We start from the raw sequence: 23247 nt of genomic DNA on the forward strand, positions 1-23247 counted from the left end.
TGCCTGGATCCAGCTGAAGATCCCTACAAGCAAGTGGAAGGAGGTTGTTGTTTTAAACTCAGCAGATTGTCTAGATTTGGTGATCAGAGACTCTAAGTGAGATTTAGGTGAACTAAACCTAAGCTTTGGGAACTTTCAGTTTCTTCCCACTGTGTTTCTGTGGGGACTGAACTGTTCAGATTTTAATTTGTTTTCTTTATTTATATTTATGTATAACTGTGAAGGTAATGTCTGTGGATTATAAAATAGCCATGTCATGCTGTAAAAATTAGATTTTTGTTTCTTTATCATAAGATTTTATAAAGTTATTTAATTAAATTCATTTAAATTATTCATTTATTAAGTCCTTTTAGGACTTGACTGTGAGGAGGTTGACCCTGTGCAATCCTTGCTGAAAATCCCTAGAGACCGAACTCTGGGTCTCCAGCTACTTTCTAGGTGAGTTGGGGGTTTCTTTAAGGCACTGGAGATGGGAAATGAAGTGAACTCCAGCCCACCCAAAGGTTACACAAACATTGCAGCACTAAGCCCTGGGATAAGAACCAGAAAGTGAAACTAAGGTATTGACGTGCTCTTCCCTCCCTTGCAGGCCCTGGTGCTGGGGGCTCCGGGGTAAGGCAGCGTAGATACTCTTACACCACTTAGGATCCATCTTTTCCAGTAGTTCTCAAACTTTTGTACTGGTGTGACCCTTTTCACATAGCAAGCCCCTGAGTGTGACCCCCCCCCTTATAAATTAAAAACACTTTTTTATATATTTAACACATTATAAATGCTGGAGGCAAAGCGGGGCTTGGGGTGGAGGCTGACAGCTCACAACCCCCCATGTAATAACCTTGTGACCCCCTGAGGGGTCCTGATCTATACTGTGATCACAGGGCGTGTGGACATACCCCAGTTACCTGAGCTAGCTAGGTTTAAAGCTAGCAGAGCAGCAAAGCCATCACAAGTAAATTATCCAGCGTTCCTGGCAGGCTTGTGCAGCCCATGCTGAAGCCTACGCTGGGCGGTTTCACTACTCTGGGACCCGAGCTAGATTTCAATCAGAGACGTCCCCTCAAGCTGTGTGCACACCCTGTGATTGCTGTAGAGGTGATGAGCACACCCTTACAGAGCCCCTGCCCCGGGGCAGTGTTAGGGTTCTTGGTAGGCCGAGGGGCAGGATTAGGGTTACTGCTATGTGGAAAAAGAAAAGGAGGACTTGTGGCACCTTAGAGACTAACCAATTTATTTGAGCAAAAGCTTTCGTGAGCTACAGCTCACTTCATCGGATGCATTCAGTGGAAAATACAGTGGGGAGATTTATATACACAGGGAACGTGAAACAATGGGTGTTGCCATACACACTGTAACGAGAGTGATCAGGTAAGGTGAGCTATTACCAGCAGGAGAGCCGGGGGGGGTGGGGGGGGGGACGACACACGATGTGCAGGTGAACGAGCCTCTGATAGTGTGGCTGATGTGATTAGGCCCTATGATTGTGTCCCCTGAATAGATATGTGGACACAGTTGGCAACTGGCTTTGTTGCAAGGATGGTCACATAAACACCACCCTATACCGGAAACCTACTGACCGCTATTTCTACCTACATGCCTCCAGCTTTCATCCAGACCACACCACACGATCCATTGTCTACAGCCAAGCTCTACGATACAACCGCATTTGCTCCAACCCCTCAGACAGAGACAAACACCTACAAGATCTCTATCAAGCATTCTTACAACTACAATACCCACCTGCTGAAGTGAAGAAACAGATTGACAGAGCCAGAAGAGTTCCCAGAAGTCACCTACGACGGGACAGGCCCAACAAAGAAAATAACAGAACGCCACTCGCCATCATCCTCAGCTCCCAACTAAAACCTCTCCAACACATCATCAAGGATCTACAACCTATCCTGAAGGACGATCCATCACTCTCACAGATCTCGGGAGACAGGCCAGTCCTTGCTTACAGACAGCCCCCCAACCTGAAGCAAATACTCAAAAGCAACCACACACTCAACAGAACCACTAACCCAGGAACCTATCCTTGCAACAAAGCCTGTTGCCAACTGTGCCCACATATCTATTCAGGGGACACCATCACAGGGCCTAATCACATCAGCCACACTATCAGAGGCTCGTTCACCTGCACATCTACCAATGTGATATATGCCATCATGTGCCAGCAATGCCCCTCTGCCATGTACATTGGCCAAACTGGACAGTTGCTACGTACAAGAATAAATGGACACAAATCAGACGTCAAGAATTATAACATTCAAAAACCAGTCGGAGAACACTTCAATCTCTTTGGTCACTCGATTACAGACCTAAAAGTGGCAATATTTCAACAAAAAGACTTCAAAAACAGACTCCAATGAGAGAGTGCTGAATTGGAATTAATTTGCAAACTGGATACAATTAACTTAGGCTTGAATAGAGACTGGGAGTGGATGGGTCATTACACAAAGTAAAACTATTTCCCCATGTTTATCCCCCCCCACTCCCCACTGTTCCTCAGAGGTTCTTGTCAACTGCTGGAAATGGCCCACCTTGATTATCACTACAAAAGGTCCGTATTTCCCCGCCCCCCCCGCTCTCCTGCGAGTAATAGCTCACCTTACCTGATCACTCTGGTTACAGTGTGTATGATAACACCATTGTTTCCTGTTCTCTGTGTATATAAATCTCCCCACTGTATTTTCCACTGCATGCATCCGATGAAGTGAGCTGTAGCTCATGAAAGCTTATGCTCAAATAAATTTGTTAGTCTCTAAGTGCCACAAGTCCTCCTTTTCTTTTTGTGAATACAGACTAACACAGCTGCTACTCTGAAACCTGCTATGTGGAAGGCAAGGGTGCAGGTTAGGGGGTCACTTGATTTCCCCAGGGGAAAGAGCTGCCTGCTTTCCAGTCCTGTCATGCAGCAGGAGAGGAGCAGCCTAGAAACAGGAGCGTGATTCTTAATCAAAGCGCAGCCCTTTGAGCAACCGCCCAAGGTGTCGGTGGCAGAGCTGGGAATCCAGCCCTCCCCCTGGGAAAAAACTGCTCATTGCAGCTGCCGAGCCGCGCTCCTCCTCTGAGGGCCTAGCTCAGCCACTGAGCTTCTGCCATCGTACGCACCGAGCCAAGAGCCTCCGTCTCGCCGGCACACAACCTCCACATTCCGTTCCAAAAAAGATGTTACCCTCCCCGGCCAGGCAGGATAGAAACACATGGGATGCAGATTGCAGACTGATGGCTAATCAATCACTGGCATCAAGTAACGGGAACAGGGATGTTCAGGGGGAAGGTAGCCCCTGGGGTATTCACGCAATCAGCCCCCGCTCCCTGCACGCCCAGATGCTGCCTCTCGGCATCAATTCCCCCTCCAGCAGCTGCCACCATCCCACCCTCTAACCTTAGGACTGGGGGGCAGAAAGGGGGGCCCTTTGGAGCTTCCCTGTCTGGCCAGAGGAGGGCACTGTCGAGAGACGGTGAGCCCTTCCCCTCTCTGCGAGTGCTCTCCAGAGCCGGCCCCGGTTTTGGAAGGTAACTAGGTGGATGCTGCTGGAATTGCAGGCCTGTGCCGAAGAGTCTGGAGATTTTCTTCAGTAACCCCTTCTTGCCAACCCCACAGCTCAGCTCAGGGAAGCCCTGGGTTTATCGTGGAGGGCCAGATTCTGCCAGCTGGCTCTCAGGCTGGGCTCAGCCATAACTCTTGCCTCTGGGGCCCCGCCAGTCCTGGGCAAGTCCACTGCTCCCCACAGGAGTTGGGCTCACTCCCTGGGTTCTCTCTTGGTCCAGTTACCTCCTGTCCCTGGCGCTGCTCCCCAGAGCCAGCTGCAAGATCCTGACGGTGACCAGACACCCAGAGCAGTATCTGTCTGCCCTAAAAGGGGAGGGAAGGCCGGTCACTTCCCCAGGCTGGGCTCTCCTGGCTGCTGGGCCTCTCCTCTTGGGCAAGTTTCCCTCTGCTCTGTGGCCTGCTTCACCTTTTGAAGCTCCCCTTCTCCAGACCCAGCACACGCTGCAGGAGCACACCGAATTGGCACTGCCTGATGTTAGGCTAGCTGGCAGTGGGACGGGAGCATGTCCCATCACACCCTCATGTACATGGCAGCTGCCGGCTGAAGCCACCCACATGCTACGAATCCACAGGCAGTATGTTTACGGTTATCCCTTTCTGAGCCAATCCAATTTTCAGGGTGTTGGGGCTGTTTTCATTGGGAGATTTGATGATGGAATCAGGTCTGTTCTTTAGTGCAATACTGTCTATTTGCAAAAGAATGTATGAAGTCCTTTTTCTCTGAATACAGAAGGAATCGAAAAACAGGAGATTGATTCACAGTTACAGGCCTCTTCCAGCCAGCACTTTGCCCAAAAGCTCTCTCTTTTAGCTTTTTTTCCTTGGTATCATGCTATTATGGCTTCCCTGGGGATTCTTTGCTCCTTCCTTCTCTCTGTTTCTCTGCTGATTCTCTCACACAGACACACCAGTCAATGCCCCAGCCCCTGCATTTGCTATATCAGTCTCCAGTCTCTGCTTCTACTCAAGCATTTCCATGTGCCCAAGCTTAGGGTGGAGGCTGCTATGGTTTGAGCTAGCTGGTTCCCTTAATGAGCTTGACTGGTTCTTACACTTATCCTGAATGAAGGTTTGCAGTAAGGCCCACCAACTTCACTCCAGCTTTTCCCAGCCTTCCCCCACTAGCATAACCACACATGCCCCAGAGTCATCAGCGGGGCTCGAAGATGCAACCTTCAGCACAAGCCTCTGGCAGTTGAGCTGAAGCAGCCGTTCCCAAGGTGTGGGTAAGCAGCAGGCTCTTCTCTCTGCAGAGCAGCTACAAGAGAGAGACATGAGCACCCATGCTCCATCAGCCCCCTTGACCCCACAGTTCCTTGGTATTTAATTCAATGGTTTAAGGGCAGCTCCCTCCTGTTTTTCTTCTGCCTCCGCCCCTCTTATATCTGCAGCCCAGGCCCTGTTAAAAAAAGTTGATGATAGTGTTTCACCTCCTCCAACAACACCATCACCAGAGGATCTCAAAGCACTTTACTGGTTTATCGTCAGTGCTCCTCTGAGAGGAAAGGAAGAGTTATTGCCCCCTGTTACAGATGGGCAAACTGAGGCACACTGCGAGGCCATGACTTGCTCAAACCAAGTGAGTAAGTCTACAGTTGACCCTAGTAAAGATCCCCGCTGCCCCCCAATCCTATGCCTTAACCTCAACACCATCCTTCCCGACCAAGGTGCATTACCTTGCTAACAGCAGCTGTACTAGATTCTACACTGAGCCAGTGTCTCATCTCAAGCACACTGGCGTAAATCTGCAGCATCCCCCCGTCCCTGACTTCAGTGAGACAAGCTGTGAGGTATGGCGCTACAGAACCAAATGAAGAGGCCTTTTCCTGTGATCTGCAGAACCAGCTCTTCTCCTGCTTCAGCACCTTCCAAAGCAAGTCACTAGGTGCCCTCCCCTGCTTGGCGATTTTTAGTTGGGCTCTGTTGGTGGTGGTTGCTTCATTTAATCTGAAAGTAACATCCCAAGGACTGAAGATACAGGTCCATACCTCTTATGGCCAGCACTCTGCCCAAAAGCTCTGTACGCCGCGGGGCAGGCAGGGGGATAGGTCTGAGCGGAGTTGTGCAGGCTTTTGTTGACAAGAACAAGAAGTTTGAACTGGTTGCGGAAGATCAATGATTTTGGGGGTCATCATGCCCAACACCAAACCAGGCAGCAATTCAAGTGTCACATGCGCATCTGAATGTGACTGTCAATTACAGCATGCTCTTCGGTACTATTTACTATTTGTGAAGGACAGACAGTGGGCTCAGTGATCCCAGCCAGAGGATCCCACAGCCGTTAAAAAAAAAAAAATCACATAGGGACTGAAATGCAGCAGCCTCTGGGGTGGGACACCACAGCCGTTTACCAGTACACAGGGACACTGTGCAACAGTTTAGGACGGGAAATGAAGAGGTGTATTTTGTTCCGCCGAGGAGGAACGTGTGTAAAAATAACATGGAACGAACCAGATTTCGGTTCATTTCTGGTCACGACACTCGCAAAACTTGCCATGAGGGTTCTTTAATGACCACAGATGGTCAGGATCCCAGGGAGACTCCAGCCTGAATCCGCAGCATAAACGTGTTTTCCTTTAAAGCAGGGGTCTCAAACACACAGCCCGCAGAGTTATTTGCTGCGGTCCGCCGAGCTCCCCGCACCCCCACCCCGAGTTACTTACTGCGACTGCCAAGCTCCCCTCCCCCGCTACCTCTCCTCCCCCAAACGTGCCGTGTCCCCACTCCTCTGCCTACCTCCAGGTGCTTTCCACCGCCAAACAGCTGTTTGGTGGTGCTTAGCGCTTTCCAGGAGGGAGGGGAAGGAGCGGGGAAATGCGCGGTCGGGGGAGGAGGCAGAGAAGAGGCAGGGATTTGGGGAAGGGGTTGGAATTAGGGACAGGGAGGGGGCAGAGTCGGGGGACTTTGGGGAAGGGGTTGGAACTGGGGCGGGGAAGGGGTGGAGTGGGGGCAGGGGCAGCAGGTGGGGGTGTCAGTGACGCGGCCCTTGGGCCAATGTACTAGTCCTCATGTGGCCCTCGTGGTGATTTGAGTTTGAGACCCCTGCTTTAAAGCACCTGGGCTACAGCACAGAGGCTGCCTTACCGGAGACGCCGCAGGTACGCTGCTTCCCTCACACCTTCACCACCCAATCAATCTTCTTTGAGGGGTACGTGGCTAGTTAATGCCGGGACTTCACCACCCCGCTGGATCAGGAATAACTCAGCCCAGGGCAGGACATAAGGGGCACCTATGACATAGCAGAGCAAGCCTGGTGCTGGTAAATCAGGACTCCTGGGGCCTATCCTTACCCCTGCCACCAATGTGCTGCTTTGCTTTGGGCAAGTCATTTAACTGCTCCGTGCCTCCGTTTCCCTTTCTGCAAAATGTTTGCCCACATTTGTAAAATACTTAGAGATCGACAGATTCATGGGTTTTAATGAACCATAGTGCAGGCCAAAGACCCTCATCCAGGGATTCCTGCAAAAAAGTTCACTAACTCTGAATTGAACTGCAGCTTATTTTTTAGAGACATCCAGTCTTGGCTCTAAAGGCTTGAAGTGATGGAGGAGAGGTGCCGAGAAGGGCTACTCGGAGGCTCAGGGGAATGGAAAGACCCTGCCTTACCAGCAGAGTCTAGGAGCTTGGCTTGTTTAGCCTGGCAAAACGCAGAGGGGTGGAGAGTTAGATGGGCCCATGGTGCCCGTGCTCCAGGAATATTCAGGGCTCCAATGTTTGGGGCCAGGTCTCTCCCCTGGCCCCACCTGACACCCCCATGTGCCTCCCGGCCCCACCGGCTGCCCCCAGGCAATTTAAAAGGGCCCGGGGGCCCCCAGCCACCGGTACTGGCAGTGCAGCGGAGCTAAGGTAGGCTTCCCATCCGGCCTCCCTCTGCACCGCTCCCGGAAGCAGCTGGCACGTCCCTGAGGCCCCGGGGGGGAGGGGGGGGGGTTCATGTCTCTGCAAGCTGCCCCCGCCCAGAGCGCCAACTCCACAGCTCCCATTGGCCGCCGTGAACTGTGACCAATGGGAGCTGTGGGGGCGGTGCCTGCGGGCAGCGGCGCACGGAAACCTCCCGGCCCTTCCCGCCTAGGAGCTGCTGCCAGAGGGATTTGCCGGTTGCTTTCGGGAGCCACCTGAAGTAAGCGCCGCCTGGTCGGAGCCTGCGCCCCTCACCCCTCCTGCACCCCAACCCCTGCCCCAGCCTAGAGCCCGCACCCAGCACCCAAACTGCCTCCCAGACCCCGATTCCGCACCCCCTCCTGCACCCAAATTCCCTCCCAGGGCCCATCCCCTCACCCCTTCTGCACCCCAACCCCCTGCCCCAGCCAGCACCCAAACTGCCTCCCAGAGCCTGCACCCAGCACCCCCTCCTGCACCCCAATCCCCTCCCCCAGCCCAAAGTCAGCACCCCGCACCCAAACTCCCTCCCAGAGCCCACACCCCTCACGCACTCCTCACCCCCTGCCCAGAGCCCACACCCTGCACCCAAACTCCCTCCCAGAGCCTGCACCCCCTCCTGCACCCCAGCCCAGAGCCCACACCCCTCCCGCACTCAAATACCCTCCCAGAGCCTTCGACAGGTGTGTGGGAGGGGGGCAGGATTTGGACCCATTCTGGGCACCACCAAAAATTATACAAATTTTTTTTACAAATTTATACAAACTGCCGCCCCTGAAAATGCAGGGTGAGAAGGAATCGGATTGCTCTCCGCAAATACTTCAGGGAGGGAGAAGAGCTGCCAAAGCTAGAAGACCATGTTGGAAAAAGAACAAGTGGCCAGGAGTAAACTTCGGCTGGAAATTAGGTTTCTAACTCTCAGAGGAAGGAGGTTCCAGGACAGCTTCCCACTGCACTGGGGCAAACTACCGAACTAGTTTGAAAATGGAGTGTGAGAAGTTTATGAACCGGATGATAAGAGGGGGTTGCCTCTGAGAGCAGGGGACTGGATGCTATGACCCAGGAGGGCCTTCCAGTCCCGTGCAGAATCCATCACTGTGCTAGGTACCTTCCGTGGTTGATTACCCCCAGCCTTGTTTCCAGTTTGAGTTTGAAAAGCATGATCACCACCGAGACTCCACCAACCCCCTGGTGCATGCAGGCTTTAGCCCTAGTGACGGCGTTTCTGGGTGCTAGTCAGTTTGTGCAAAGGGGAAAAGGAAAAGGAAAAGCCTTTCGCGTGAGGCACAAAAACAATAGCAGTGACTCAAATGCCAAAGGCCTCCCAAAAGGTTTGCCTGATGGTTTTTCTTCCCCTCCTTCCATCTGTTCGTCACACACAGCGTTCACTATGACTATATATGGTCACTGTAATTCCAAGCAGATTCACAGAATCCGAATGCATGTAAATCCCAGCGCTGCGATCCAGGCTTGTGAACCTGGTAGCCAGGCTTAGGGGTGGGCCAAAATTTAGGTTTTGTTGTTGTTTTAAAGAATTTTACAAAGATACTTTAATGGGCTGTTTGTTTTGCTTTTCAGAGAGCAATTCAGGGGAAACCTGGCTTGGGGAGGGAGTGAATCGACAGGTTCCCCTCTGATGTTTGCAAACCAAGACCCTGGCCCTGCAAGCCACATGCTTAACTTTTATGCACTTCAAGGCATCCCACTGAGCTCAGTGGAACTACTCACCAGACATAAAGATCAACAAGTGAGAGTCTTTGCCAGACTATCGCTCAAGACCTCACACCTGAAGCTGCTCTGCCTACATACGTGAGCCCAGGATGGGGGCCCAATACACTGCCGCCCTGGGCCAGTGCCCAAGCATACCACTCAGCCTCGCCAGGGCCTGCCTGAGCCCCAAAAGGAGAGACACACAGAAGTTACTCATTCAGGAAACTGAAATTGCTGTGGGATCTTTCCTTGAGCATAAATAACCGGCCCCCATTCAGGAAAACCTCCCTGTTCAGCAGGGCATTTAAGCGGGTGCTTAACTTTATACATGTGCTTAAGCCTCAGAGACGTCAAGCTCACTGCTCACATGCTTTCCTGAATCAGGATCTCTGCCTGTGTCCCAGTTTCATGCTTCCTTATTGCTGATGGAAGTTATTGCCACCATGAAAAGCGAAGCAGCACCAAATCTGCATGGAAGGCAGGTACCTTTGGGACTGATTGGAGAGACATTTGAGAGGTAGGCGCATGAGAGTTCCCAAGGGAAACTGACTAGAAACGAACTTGAAACTGACCACATTCTTTCCGACATGCGAAAGAGCAAGACAGGATAAATAATGAAAAGGTGGTTCCTAAAATTCTGCCTGTTTTAACCCAAATTTGAGTTCCGATCCTGCAAAGAGATCTGCCCCTGCAGATCCAGTAACAGCCCGGGGGACCTGTTAGCTCCCCACACCCAGTGGGTTTTTGATCTTTAAAAACAAAATTAAATGTTGCCCCTTTAAATATATTTCAAAAATAAAGACCCATCTACACTTTAATTAGGGACTCAGATATTAGGGCACTGGAGACCACAGACAGCAGTGGGAACAAAGACATACCTACATATACACAGCCATGCCATATTCACCTGTATGGCATGCAAAAATCCACTGGGGCCTTTTATTACCGACCAGGGTTCCTAACTTCGTCTCTCCATTTCTACCACGACCTTAGCGGTAGTACCGAGCACCATGCACAAGAATGCAGAAAGTAGCCTGTAAAGCAGAATTCCTGCCCGATCCTCAGCTGTCTAATTAGGAGGGTCTTGGGCCAGATCCTCAGCTGGTCTAAATCACCAGAGCTCTGCTGATTTCAATGAAGGTGATCTACAGCAGCGGCAGACCTGGCCCATAACTTTTCCCTTTGATGTTTATTCTGCGGGGGGGGAAGGGGCTGTATTTGTGGCAGCCCTTCACCTGGGTTGATGAAGACGGCATCACCTCATCAGTGCCCTGAGCTTTTAGTAAAGTGACCATTTAACAACATAACCTGGGAAACTCTTCATCCTCCCCCACCGATACACCCCGCCTACAAGCAAAAACTGCCCCGAGTTAGTGACACACTTGATTCATGTAGGAAAAAGACTCTTCTATAAACCACCCCTCACCCACCGGCTAGCAACAGTTCAGGTAGATCGGCTTCTGGAATTGTAAACCCCCAACCCAAGTAAAACCACAAGCCACAGCTCGCATGCAACAAAACCCATGACTAGTGAAATCCTACTAGTTCATCAGCACATTGTGTACAGCCCCTTGCGTCTCCTAGACTGGAAGCCCTCCAGATTCTGTCCCTTTGGCCCAGATCCATGTTGATGAACCCTTGTGCCCAGGCAGACCGCAACTGAAGTCCATGGAGCTCTATGTGGGCACAAGGGGTCACCCATGAGACTCTGGCAGCATGACCTAGTGGATAGAGAACTAGGGGGCGAGGAGACCTGGGTTCTATTCCCGGCTCCTCTACCAGCCTGCTGGGTGACCTTGGGCAAGCCACTTTACCTGCCTGTGCCTCAGTTTTCCCATCTGTAAAATGGGGGTCAGGATACTGACCTCCTTTGTAAAGCACTTTGAGCTCTCCTGACGCTAAGAGCTAGGTCTTATTATTACTTGTTGATTCAGCGCCCTGCACAATGGAGCTCCGGTCCCCCCCGGGGGCTGGGGGCATTCCAATAATAATCAGGGTTTTATCCAGGCTCACTGCCCGGGTACTGGAGCACTGCAGGGGCTAGACGCACACGAGACGGGAGCCGCCGGGCTGACAAATTTAAGATAAACCGACTTCAAAACATGAAAAGGTGCCGGGAGCCGAGGTGCCAAGACAACGAACGACAGGAAAACCCAGGGCAGGTGTCTCCATCGGCGTCTCTCCGTCTGGATTCAACCCCAGGATAGAGCATCTACACTGGGGGGCTGCATGGAAACATCGGGGAGCAGGGGAGTAGAAACAGGAATCCCCTCCACAGAGACCGGTGCCTATCCGGAGTCGATCCGTCGGCTGCAGCCAGGGCCCCCGGACTCACACCGGCGTCCCCCGGGATCACACCCGTCTCCTTGCCAGCGCCCCGGGGGGGCTGATCTCTGCCCAGGGCTGCTGCAACTTAACACCCAGGGAGACCAACAGCAGGGGCGGGGGGTGTTCCCTGGCTGCCCCCCCATAACACCCCTCCCCTGTAAGTGGCCATGGGGGTCGGGTCCCCCGGTCCCCCCCCGCGCCCCGTGTAGCGGCGGGGACCCGGCACCCCCTCACCTCGGAAAGTCAGGCTGGCCACCGGGTCGCTCTGCTTGTCCCGCTTCTCCAGGTTGGGGAGGCTGGAGGCTCCGTGCAGCCGGCAGCGCAGCATGGCTCCGCCGGCCGGGGGCGCAGGGCGGGGAGACCGAGCGCCGCGGCGGGGCGGCAGCGAGTGGGGCGCGGGACGAGCGGCTGCGGCGCCGGCCCCCGGAGCGCCTGGGTCCCGCCAGCATCCGCACGGCCGGAGCGGGGCGCACGCAGCCGCTTGGGCCAGCAGGGGGCGCTGCTGAGCGCCGTGGGCGGGCCCGGGGAGCGGGGTTCCGCGGCACCTGCTGCCGGCCACGGACCAGCCCGGGGGCGACTTCCCCGGCTAGCAACCGGCCCGCGGCTACCTCCCCGCCTCCCCGGCTAGCAATGGGTCCAGCCGGCCCGGCGGCCACCTCCCCGCCTCCCCGGCTAGCCACCGGCCCGCGGCCACCTCCCCGCCTAGCAATGGGTCCAGCCGGCCCGCGGCCACCTCCCCGGCTCCCCGGCTAGCAACCGGTCTGGCCGGCCAGCGGTTACTTCACTGCCTCCCCGGCTAGCAACCAGTCCGGCCAGCCCGTGGCTACTTCCCCGCCTCTCTGGCTAGCAACCAGTCCGGCTGGCTAGTGGCTACTTCCCTGCCTCCCTGGCTAGCAACGGGTCCGGCCTGCCCGCGGCTACCTCCCTGCCTCCCCGGCTAGCAATCAGTCTGGCCGTCCAGCGGCTACTTCATTGTCTCCCTGGCTAGCAACCGATCTGGCTGGCCCGCGGCTACTTCACTGCCACCCTAGCTAGCAACCGGTCCAGGCAGTCTGTGGCTACTTAACTGCTACCCTGGCTAGCAACCGGTCCAGCCAGCTAGCAGCTACTTCACTGCTACCCTGGCTAGCAACTGTTCTGGCCAGCCTGCGGCTACATCACTGCCACCCTAGCTAGCAACCGGTCCAGCCGGTCTGCGGCTACTTAACTGCCACCCTGGCTAGCAACCAGTCCGGCCAGCCAGCAGCTACTTCACGGCCACCCTGGCAAGCAACCAGTCTGGCTGGCCAGTGCCTATATAACTGCAACCCTGTCTAGCAACAATCCAGTCATCCAGTAGCTATTTAATAGCTGCCCTGTCGAGCTACATCCAAAGAGCAACTATCTCCCATCAGTGCAACGTTCTTTAGCAATCCAGCTGCCTGGGGCTAGCAATAATTGCAATCTGTGGGCCTGATTCTGCTATTCCTTCTGTGCACGGAACTCCCATTGACGCCAGTATGGGGTTCTGTGCATGGAAATCCTGCAGGATCTGTCCCCTTCCTAGCCACAATCCAACAGGCAGATTGCCTCACTAATTCAGGCTTTGTAGCTAACAAGGTGAACAAGCCGGTCAGGTCGCTGGACTTCTCCTTGTTTGATTTTCCTTTTGACAACGGAGCACAGAGCTTTAAAGGACATTAAAAGATGCACAATGGAGCGCGGGCACAGCCTAAGGAAGCAGTGGAAAGGCAAATGCTGACATAAGTCGTCTATTGAAGGTATTTTTAAGGTACCAATCAATCCCCTTTGATGTCTAAACCACAGTAAGGATTAATAATCCTTGGCCCTTCTCTTGTCCATCCCAGGACCAAAGAGCACTTTGCGAACAACAAAACCTCGCAGGCCCTCTTCCCCAGGTGAGGCAGGCCCTCATCCAGCCACTTGGTGGAACTAATCTGACGCAAGGTGTGCGGCCAATAAGCATAACATTCAGGTAGCCAGTGCCAGGTTTGCCAGTCTCAAGGATGAAAGTGAAAAACCTTCAGAGCTAAACTCCAGGGCTGCTACAGCTTGAGCTGAAGAGACTGTACCATGCTCCCCGCCTATGGGTCAGGTGGGATACGTAGGTGACATTGACAAGTAGGTCACACAGACCAGGCCCCAGAGCCTCCAAATACACACGGAGATTGACTCCATGGCTCCAGACAGTCTTTGCACATGAATGAGAGATGCTAGGAAATAAGATAAGGAGGACTTGTGGCACCTTAGAGACTAACCAATTTATTTGAGCATAAGCTTTCGTGAGCTACAGCTCACTTCATCGGATGCATACTGTGGAAAATACAGAAGATGTTTTTATATACACAAACCTTGAAAAAATGGGTGTTTATCACTACAAAGGTTTTTCTCTCTCCCCACCCCACTCTCCTGCTGGTAATAGCTTATCTAAAGTGATCACTCTCCTTACAATGTGTATGATAATCAAGGTGGGCCATTTCCAGCACAAATCCAACAGGAGAGTGGGATGCACCCCAAAAACATCTTCTGTATTTTCCACTGAATGCATCCGATGAAGTGAGCTGTAGCTCACGAAAGCTTATGCTCAAATAAATTGGTTAGTCTCTAAGGTGCCACAAGTCCTCCTTTTCTTTTTGCAAATACAGACTAACACGGCTGCTACTCTGAAACCTAGGAAATAAGATGTCTCCTGATTTCCCGTGGGATGCTCTTAGCCCAGCAAGGACCGTATTGTGCTTTGCCTCAGACTGGGTGGCCATGAGGAGTTAATGGGACACAGCACAGAAGAGTCTGCTAAGCGACTAGCCATGAATTTGGGGTGAGAATGTTTCTAAGGGCTACCTGGCTCCCCCATTCCCACCGAGTGGTTTCTTGATCTTCTTTAAAGGGTTGTGTTCAGCTCCTGGGAGAGAGGCAAGCAAGGGGGAGGAACTGGGAGCAGCTGACAATCCGGCCATGGAGGAAGCTATGTTGAAATGCACTAGCCAGACGTACAGTTGCCTGAATTATTGCTAACAAGGGATAGCGAACGTGCACGGGCACCGTGAAAGGCCTATAGTCGAGAATGGCTTGAATTGCTAAAACACAGCCCCAGGACACCCCCTGCTGGGTGAGCGTGGGGTGTGTATTCCTGGCAGGATAAAACAATTTTTCCTGTAGCAAAATTCCCTCCAGTTCATGCAGTGCAAGTGATCTGTATGAACGAATCTGCCTGGATAATTAGTTACATCCCCCCAATCAAGATGGAACACCTCTCAAACATTAATTATTTTACCCTCCTGTGTGGTCGGGATGTAGTAATACTTGGATGGTAAGCTCCTCCAGGAAATGGACGGTTGTTTTGTTCTGTGTTTGTACAGCACCTCGCACAATGGAGCCCTGATCTACCACTGGTCAAATAAATAATTATTAACTTCAATTTTCATATGGGGAAACTGAAGCAGAAAGAGATGTAGTACCATGGCCAATGTTACAGAGACTCTACAAACCGGGAATTAAACTCATGAGTCCTAAGCCTTAACCATAAGGCCATGCTTCCACTCTAGTGTGGCCCTGAAAGCTGAACCTCCATAGGTCTCAATCCAATAGGCCTGGCTCCCTCTGATCAGCGATGCATGTAGCAATCAGGGGAGGATTTTACAGGGGGTGGGTGAAATTCTCCCCAATGCAGAGGGCCTAGGGAAGGGCCCACAATATATGGCTCTAACTCTCTAAAAATGGCACCAGTTGGGGCCACGACTGTCCTCTCCAACACACGCCAAGCCAATTTGCTACGTTTACAAGTCAAGAGAAGGCTTTTCTGGCGGCCAGCCCCACCAGGTCCCCTGGGGGTCTGAGAGCCGAGAGGGGAGCCTTCCATTCTCCCCACCACCCCCGGAATGAAAGGTGAAGCAGACCCTCAGTGACACTTGCCCGTGTCTCTGCCTTCGGTGGGGTGGCACAGCTGGAACTGTCTGGAACGTAGCAAAGAATTGTGTTGCTGGTACACAAGAAGAACTAGATCCCGGCTCCCTCCCCAGTAGCTGGGCTGGCCTGGGAGGGCTAATGGATTGAACGCAGCAGAATTGGAATTAATTTGCAAACTGGACACCATTAAATTAGGCTTGAATAAAGACTGGGAGTGGATGGGTCATGACACAAAGTAAAAACTATTTCCCTATGCTAATTTTTTTTCCCCTATAGTTACTCACACCTTGTCAACTGTTTGAAATGGGCCACCCTGATTATCACTACAAAAGGTTTTTTTTCCCCTCCTGCTGATAATAGCCCACCTTAATTAATTGGTCTCATTACAGTTGGTATGGCAACCCCCATTTTTCATGTTCTCTGTATATATGTATCTTCCTACTGTATTTTCCACTGCATGCATCTGATGAAGTGGGTTTTAGCCCACAAAAGCTTATGCCCAAATAAATTTGTTTGTCTCTAAGGTGCCACAAGTACTCCTCGGTTTTTTTTGCTGATACAAACTAACACGGCTATCACTCTGAAACCTCTTTTGAACAAGAGTCAAGACAAGAAGGAATTTTTAGTCGAGTGGGTTTCCTAGGAAACATTTGGGAGAAGGGGAATGCAAATACCCACCTCCAAATCCATACTTTTGAAACTACACCCTAAGGAGAAACCCACTGTCTACTAATTAATTATTCCCAGGATCAAAGACCCAATGAATGACAGACTTATTTCTAAGTGTGTTTGTTCTGAGCTCCTAGCTGTTATGAACTTGTGACCACAGACACATCCTTGTGTGGGGTTTGAAGGCTTGTTCACCTACCAGAGGCCTTGTGGGACTTGGGGTGATCTCTGGCACACTTATTAGCATGAATGTTGGTTCGCTGATTGTTTTGTGCGTAATGCTCTTCCCTTAAGAATTAATGTGCTTGCTTAGGAAGAGCAGGGTGGCAACTTAACCGTGGGTATTTACGCTGTTTATAGCCTCTGAGGAAGGAAGACAAAGCCGGCCTGCTGAGGCAGTCTGTGTCGCTGGGGAATTCAGAGTGTAGGCAGGGAAATGTGCAGCCTGCAAAAACCCCAGGCAGGAGAGAAAGAGACATGGTCTCTGGCCAGGAGAGGTGACAGCTGGGAGACTGGAAGCCTAGAATGGGTGCATGGGCCGCACCATGAAGGGGAAATACAGGTGCAGTCACCCTGAACTGTAACAGTAACCATTAAAACATGGCAACTAAATAGAGTCTTTATACTAAATCTCCTGGTTAGCGAAAAGGAGCAGTGTGATATGCTATATCCATACCCATTTATTTAAGCACTTATACAGCTCAACTTACATTACTTCAGATTCTTAATGTTTACATTCATTCTTATTTTAGGAAGGGGAGACGGATATATTTCTTATTGACTAGATGATGAGTGATTATTTTACTTGTGATTTTCATCCGTCTCTCTGTGGCTGAAAACTCAAAGTCAAAGCCAAATGCGCAAAAGTAACATTTTAATTTTGTTTTATGAAATAAAATAACCTTAAATAGGCTGGTTTTCAAAAAGGTTTATCAAAATTTTTATCAAAAATGCTGCTGATTAATGAAACCCAGGAAGCATTAGCTGTAGTTAGTAAAATGAACTGATTATTTCTGATCACTACAGGTGGGATCCACCAACCTCCAGGTTTAGATCCACAAAGCTCCCACCAGACCCTGTAGGGTCCTCAACTCACTCAGCAGCTAAGTTTTCAGGATAAAAGTTCCCTCTGTACAGAGGTTTCTGCCTCTGGGCACGTACACTGCTGCTCCCTTTCGGCATCGGGACCCCCATCTCTCGCCTAAGCCCAGAGCGATTCGTGAACCTGGGTGAGATGGGCAAGCGAACGCCTGTCCCTCCTGCAGGGTAGAGGCCGGCTACAAGCCTGGGTCCCATCCAAGCTCCCGGGGCTGGAGGAGGAAGGGGCACTGGTGGGGCCCCACTGTCTAACTTTTAGCCTAGCGGTTAGAGCTCTCAGCTGGGATGTGGGAGCCCGGGTTCTACTCCCTCCCGCTGAGCTCTGGGCTGTTCTGCTGTGGGGCTCCCTCGGTCTCTCCTGCTGAAGCTGTTCCGGTGTGGATAAATAATGACAGAGGGACTGGTGCCGGAGCAGCCCACCTCTCGGGTGGGTGCCCTAAGCACTGGGCTAGAGACATTCTTGTGCTCCAGCCCATTGACTATTTCTCCATAGTAGAACAGCCCGGGGGCTAGTAAGCGAGAATACCCCACAGCTCAGTGGTTAGAACATGCTCCTGAGCGGTGGGGGACCCTTGTTCAAATCCTGCTAGAGGGAGCAATTAAATCTGGGTCTCCTCTGACCCAGGGGAGTGTTCTGGGCACCGCCTCCCCTGGTTGTCTTGTGTGGGACGAGGCCAGTGCCTAGCTCATCCCACCAAGAAAGGCCATAGGTAGCCCACTAAGCAGAGGTGCAAAAAGAAAAGGAGTACCTGTGGCACCTTAGAGACTAACCAATTTATTTGAGCATAAGCTTTTGTGAGCATCCGATGAAGTGAGCTGTAGCTCACGAAAGCTTATGCTCAAATAAACATTAAGTCTCTAAGGTGCCACAAGTCCTCCTGTTCTTTTTGCAAATACAGACTAACACGGCTGCTACTCTGAAACCTAAGCAAAGGTGGGAAACCTACGTCCGGGCTGCCGGGAGGTGCCTAGCTCCCAGAGAGGGTGGGGCTTAGGACAGACCCCTTTCTGTCAGTGTCTCCCATGGGCTAGCTCAGGCTGGCTTGTGTGGATTGGCTAAGGTGCCTGTCTCTCCACATTCATTGCATAGGGAGCCTGGGATCCTAACTCAGGCTTTGTGGGTTGCAGTGATTTTCCCTTAGGCACCACAACGCTGAGCCCTGCAAGTCCCCTTGTGGATCTGGGCCCAGGTCCTTCAAGGTTTTAGAACTAGTCGATCTCTCCTCTCACACCTAGTGTGCGTTCATGGATTGGAGGTGGAAAACAAGGTTTCCTGCTTTTACAACTCCCCGTTGGTTTCTTAACTGTGAATGAACTAGTCATTGAACTGAGCCAGCTGAATAAACTGAAGTGACAAAGCTACTGCTCTCAAAAGCTAGTTCAGCCCCTTCCACAGCCTCTGGTTCCAGGTCCTGAGCCGGTGAATTCCCCCGGTTCAGCCATAGGACTGTCTTTCAAACTTGGCAGCAAATATGTACCCCTTAATATTATTTTTGTATTTCGTTTAAATAATATTAATGGCATACATTAAGTTTAGGTCTTACCATAAGTTGTCAGTTTCAAATTTAGTTTTAAACAGGTTTAGTTTAAAAAAGTTAAAAGCCTGTATTTAATTTAAATAACAGCCTATTTAAATTTAAAAATCTGATTTTTTTTTACTTTAAAAATATTTTGATGTTTCTCCACCCTGGGTTCAATGAGGGTCTCCTCCGAAGCCGTTTGCCCTCCAGAGGCGTCTATGTTAAGTTCAATGGGCTTTGGATCAAGTCCTCATAGATTCCAAGGCCAGAAGGGACCACTGTGACCATCCAGTCTGTCGTCCTGTATAGCACAGGCCAGAGACCTGCCCCCAAATAATTCCTAGAACAACATCAAGTCTTGGTTTAAAAATTGTTCGTGATGGAGAATCCACCACAACCCTTGGTAAATAGTTCCAATGGTTAATTACTGTCACTGTTAAAAATGTACACCTGCCAGCCTGAATGTCTCTACCGTAAACGTTCAGGCATTGGACTGTGTTATACATTTGTCTTCTAGATTGAAAACCCATTATTAAATATTTGTTCCCCATATTGATACTTACAGCCTGTGATCAAGTCTCCCATTTACCTTCTTTTTGTTAAGCTAAACAGATTAAGCTCCTTGAGTCTATCACTATCAGGCAGGTTTTCTAATCCTTTCATCATTCCCGTGGCTCTTTTCTGAAGCCTCTGCAATTTATCAACAACCTTCTTGAATTGTGGGCACCAGAAATGGACACAGGACTCCAGCCACCGTTTCACCAGTGCCAAATACAGAGGTAAAATAACCTTTCTACTCCTACCTGAGATTCCCCTGTTTGTATGTCCCAGGAGCACATTACCTCTCTTGGCCAGAGGGTCCTGAGAAAAGGAGTGATTTTTATATTTCAGCTGTTGGAAACAATTAGGTTTTGTTTGTTTGTTTTTATTTAATAAACTCAAATGCTCAGTAAATGTTTGTGAGAAATTAGGTTTTTGTTAAAATTCAAACACTTTTCCCCATATGCACTGAGCACGCTCACAGTTCACATCACCGAGGCCTCCCAAGGATCATCCAGCAAAACCCAGGAAGGCCAGACAGGAGTTTCCCGATACTACTAAGGTAGAAAAATAAAACAAGCAGCAACACTACCCTTCCAGATCTCCTTCTGCCCACGTCAGGAAACCAGAGAGTAAAGGAAGAAGGGATGGGAAGCACACACCTATTTCCATTTTCTTTGCAAGGCACACTTAATAAGGGAAAGAAACAGAAGCAAAGCAAAAGAAATTAGAAACAACAGCAGGTAATGAAATTATTCTTTAAACTATTAAAGTGTCTTGAAGGTTTCCTTTGAATTCTATCACACAACGCAGAGCACAGCTTTGATGGAACACACACTGGGGTACTGAACTCAGCACTGGAGAATGACATTTACTCCCCTGTCACTTAACCACAGACAAATTAAATTAAGAGGAAGTCTATGTAAGTATTAAATATAACCATAAAATGAGCAATATTTTTCCCAATAAGCTACATACCTCAGGGTTTTCTGCGAAGCTTCTGCTATCATGGAACATGAGGGTTTGAAATATTGCAAGGTATTTATTTATAATCTTCTGGGTAGATCTGGGTAAATTTCTCATCACCGCTTTTTTTGGCTTTTCTGTGCTACAGAAATCTTCATTCACTGGCCATTATTTGAAGACTGCACAGTCTGTTTGTGGGTTAGTTTCTTTTGTCTAGGTTTTGGTTGTTTACAAAAGGCTGAAGCCGAACAGATCCGGACATTAATGACAGAATTTTTGTCATGGCCTATAACGGCCCCCAGAGCCCGGAATGAACACCTTTTAAATCCATTTTGTGATGTGCTGAAATTCCAGCTGGTTTCTGGAAACAACAATTATTAATACTGCCCCAATAATTTACATGCAAGGAGCTCTCTGAGCCGCAAATGTTCATTTTTAACAAACCTTGGAAAACTACGGAAATTCCAAAGGACTGGAAGACAGTGTAGGTCCAATGAAGGGAACTATAGACGGGTTAGCCTGATGTTGATCCCAGGTCAAATAATAGCATGGCTAATTCAAGACTATCAACAACGAATTAGAGGCTAGAACTAGAATTAATGCCAGTCAGCATGGTGTCAAGGAAGGCGGGTCTTGTTGAACAGCCCTGTTGGGTTTTTTTATAACATTACAGGTCTGGTTGATAGCAACTGGATATTAGGGAAAACTTTTTCACTAGGAGGGTGGTGAAACACTGGAATGCGTTACCTAGGGAGGTGGTGGAATCGCCTTCCTTAGAAGTTTTTAAGGTCAGGGTTGACAAAGCCCTGGCTGGGATGATTTAGTTGGGGTTGGTCCTGCTTTGAGCAGGGGGTTGGACTAGATGACCTCCTGAGGTCCCTTCCAACCCTGATATTCTATGAACTGCACTGATAAGAGTATACTTGGGTTTCTCCAGGACACTTGACTTAGAGCCATAGATTCGTTAATTCCAGGGCCAAAAGGGGACCACTGTGATCACCTCGTCTGACCCCCTGCACAGCACGGGCCACAGGACTCCCCTGAATTAGTTCCTGCTTGAGTTAGAGATGATCTTATAGAAAAACATCTAGTCTTGATTTTAAAATTGCCCCTGATGGAGAATCCCCCATGGCCCTTGGTAAGTCGTTCCAGTGGTTCATCACCCACACGGCTATCAACGTGCGCCCTTACTGCCAGTCTCAGTTTGTCTAGCTCCAACTTCAAGCCCCCTCGCTCCGACTGAAATATTTGCATGATATAGAGTTAACAGGGAACGCACTGGATGGATTAAAAACCGGCTCGCTTATGGATCGCAGAATGTAGCTGTTAATGGGAAAAGATCAAAGAGGAGGGCTGTTTCCAGAGGGGTCCCCAGGAACTGGTTCTTGGTCCGATGCTGCTGGATATTTTTATCTACCACATGCGCAGGGAACTGAAGCAGGGCACAGGGCCTCACCCGTGGCCCCTGGGTGAAGGGAGAGCTGCCTTAGCGATACCAGATCCTCTTTACCTCCTAGCAGGAGCTAGGTCAGCCAGACGGGTGTTTCCCCCTCCCCCTTACACCTCCCCCCACAAGTTCCCTTCCCCGCTCATCCTCCTCTATCACCCAGAGCAGAGGAAGGTGATGAGACACCCTTTGAACGGCAGCATTGTGTAATTTTCCGGCAGGCGATAACGGAGAAATGTTGTTTCCACAACATCCACATTTTCCATGAAGAATGTGCAGCAGGCTGGCTGGACACCCCCCAGGTGCGGCAGGAAGCATTGTCCAGTGGTTCAGGAGGGGGCTGGGAGTCAGGATTTTGGGTACTGCCGTTCCCTTGCTGTGTGATGCTGGGCAAATCATTTCCTCTCTCTGAGCCTCAGTTTTCCCCGTCTGAGCATACCGATCCACTCCACAGGCTTTATTAGGGAGGGTTAAATCATGAGTAGGGCCCTACCACATTCACGGTCCACTTTGTTCAATTTTACAGCCAGAGGGTTTTTTAATTGGTCAATTTCACGTTTTCAGATTAAACATCTGAAATTTCAAGGTGGTGTAACCGTGGGGACCCAGAGGTGGGTCTGAGCTCCTCCCCCCTCCGAGAGCGGCTGTGTAGGAGAAGGACAAGTCCTGTCCCTCGCCAGCCTGGCTGGGACTCCCAGCTAACTGCCCACTGGCTAGGGTGCTCCCAGCAGCCTGGGGAGATCAGATTTCACGGGGAAGGGCTTATTTCATGGTCCATGACAGGTTTTTCACGGCTGGGCAGTGAAAGTGGTAGGGCCTGGTCATTAGTAGTTACAAAGTGAGCCATGTAACCCACACTAATATGTCATGGTTCTCTGCCCCCTTCTAGTGGATACAGCGGTTATGAGTCTTGAGTGTCTGCAATTAACAGATCTGGTCCGTCAGCTCAAACTACAGCAGCTTGTAACATCTACATCTAAATGCCCCAGGTTTGGTACCCCCAGGCATCAGATACTCGAGAAAAGCAAAATTATTAGTTTTTCCTCATTAGTGTTGCAAGATCCTTTGGCAAAAGGTAAATCAGCATTTGTAGTACTTGAATGCCAAGTGATAGTCCCTACCCAAGAGTCAGCTGTACAGGGGGCCATATAGCCAGGAAATCCCCTGCGGTTTCTAACCAGGATCACAAGGATGAAAGTCCATTTTCCTGCAGCAGAGCAGTCAGTAGCCAAAGAACCCTGCAGGTCAGAGCCTGGCACAGAGCCATGGAATAGAGACGCTCAATAATTTTCTGTTGATTCTTTGGGTTTTGATGGAAAATGGAGGGTTTTTTACTAAATGGAAATTTTCAAAGAGAAAACAGTCTATTTTTGTCTGAATTGTTCAGGTTTTTTTTTTTTTAAATTATTTATTTTGCTAACGATACTTGAGGGAATTTAAACATTTTCCATTTTTTGACAAAACACACAAACATTTGCACTGTTTGTTTTTGTTTTTAAACCCTTGTCACGGATGTTTTTCATGAATGAGGACACTGGTCCCTGACCAGCCCCACAGTGCAGCCCCCTCAGGACCTGTGTCAGCTGCAAGAGGGGCCGGGCTCGCCCCAGGGCTTGGGTGTTTCTACCCTC

At 50.4% G+C, this 23247-nt stretch overlaps 1 protein-coding gene across 8 annotated transcripts in view; it reads right to left on the reverse strand.

The window, feature by feature from the left end:
* The window catches only part of DYSF (dysferlin), a 300238-nt gene that overhangs the window by 270581 nt on the left and 6410 nt on the right, over nucleotides 1–23247 (reverse strand). For 4 of the 8 annotated variants that reach the window (XM_037898404.2, XM_043544957.1, XM_043544956.1 and 1 more), the window contains exon 1: nucleotides 11705–11934. The exons of 3 other annotated variants lie outside the window; for them this stretch is intronic. In XM_037898404.2, the coding sequence (XP_037754332.1) occupies nucleotides 11705–11798 (94 nt within the window). In that variant the 5' untranslated portion in view covers nucleotides 11799–11934. Of the gene's footprint in view, nucleotides 1–11704; nucleotides 11936–23247 lie in introns of those variants that run through there. One more of the 8 variants, XM_043544961.1, reaches the window with a different exon arrangement.

The sequence above is a fragment of the Chelonia mydas genome, chromosome 4 (genome assembly GCF_015237465.2).
Source record: "Chelonia mydas isolate rCheMyd1 chromosome 4, rCheMyd1.pri.v2, whole genome shotgun sequence".
NCBI lineage: Eukaryota > Metazoa > Chordata > Testudines > Cheloniidae > Chelonia > Chelonia mydas.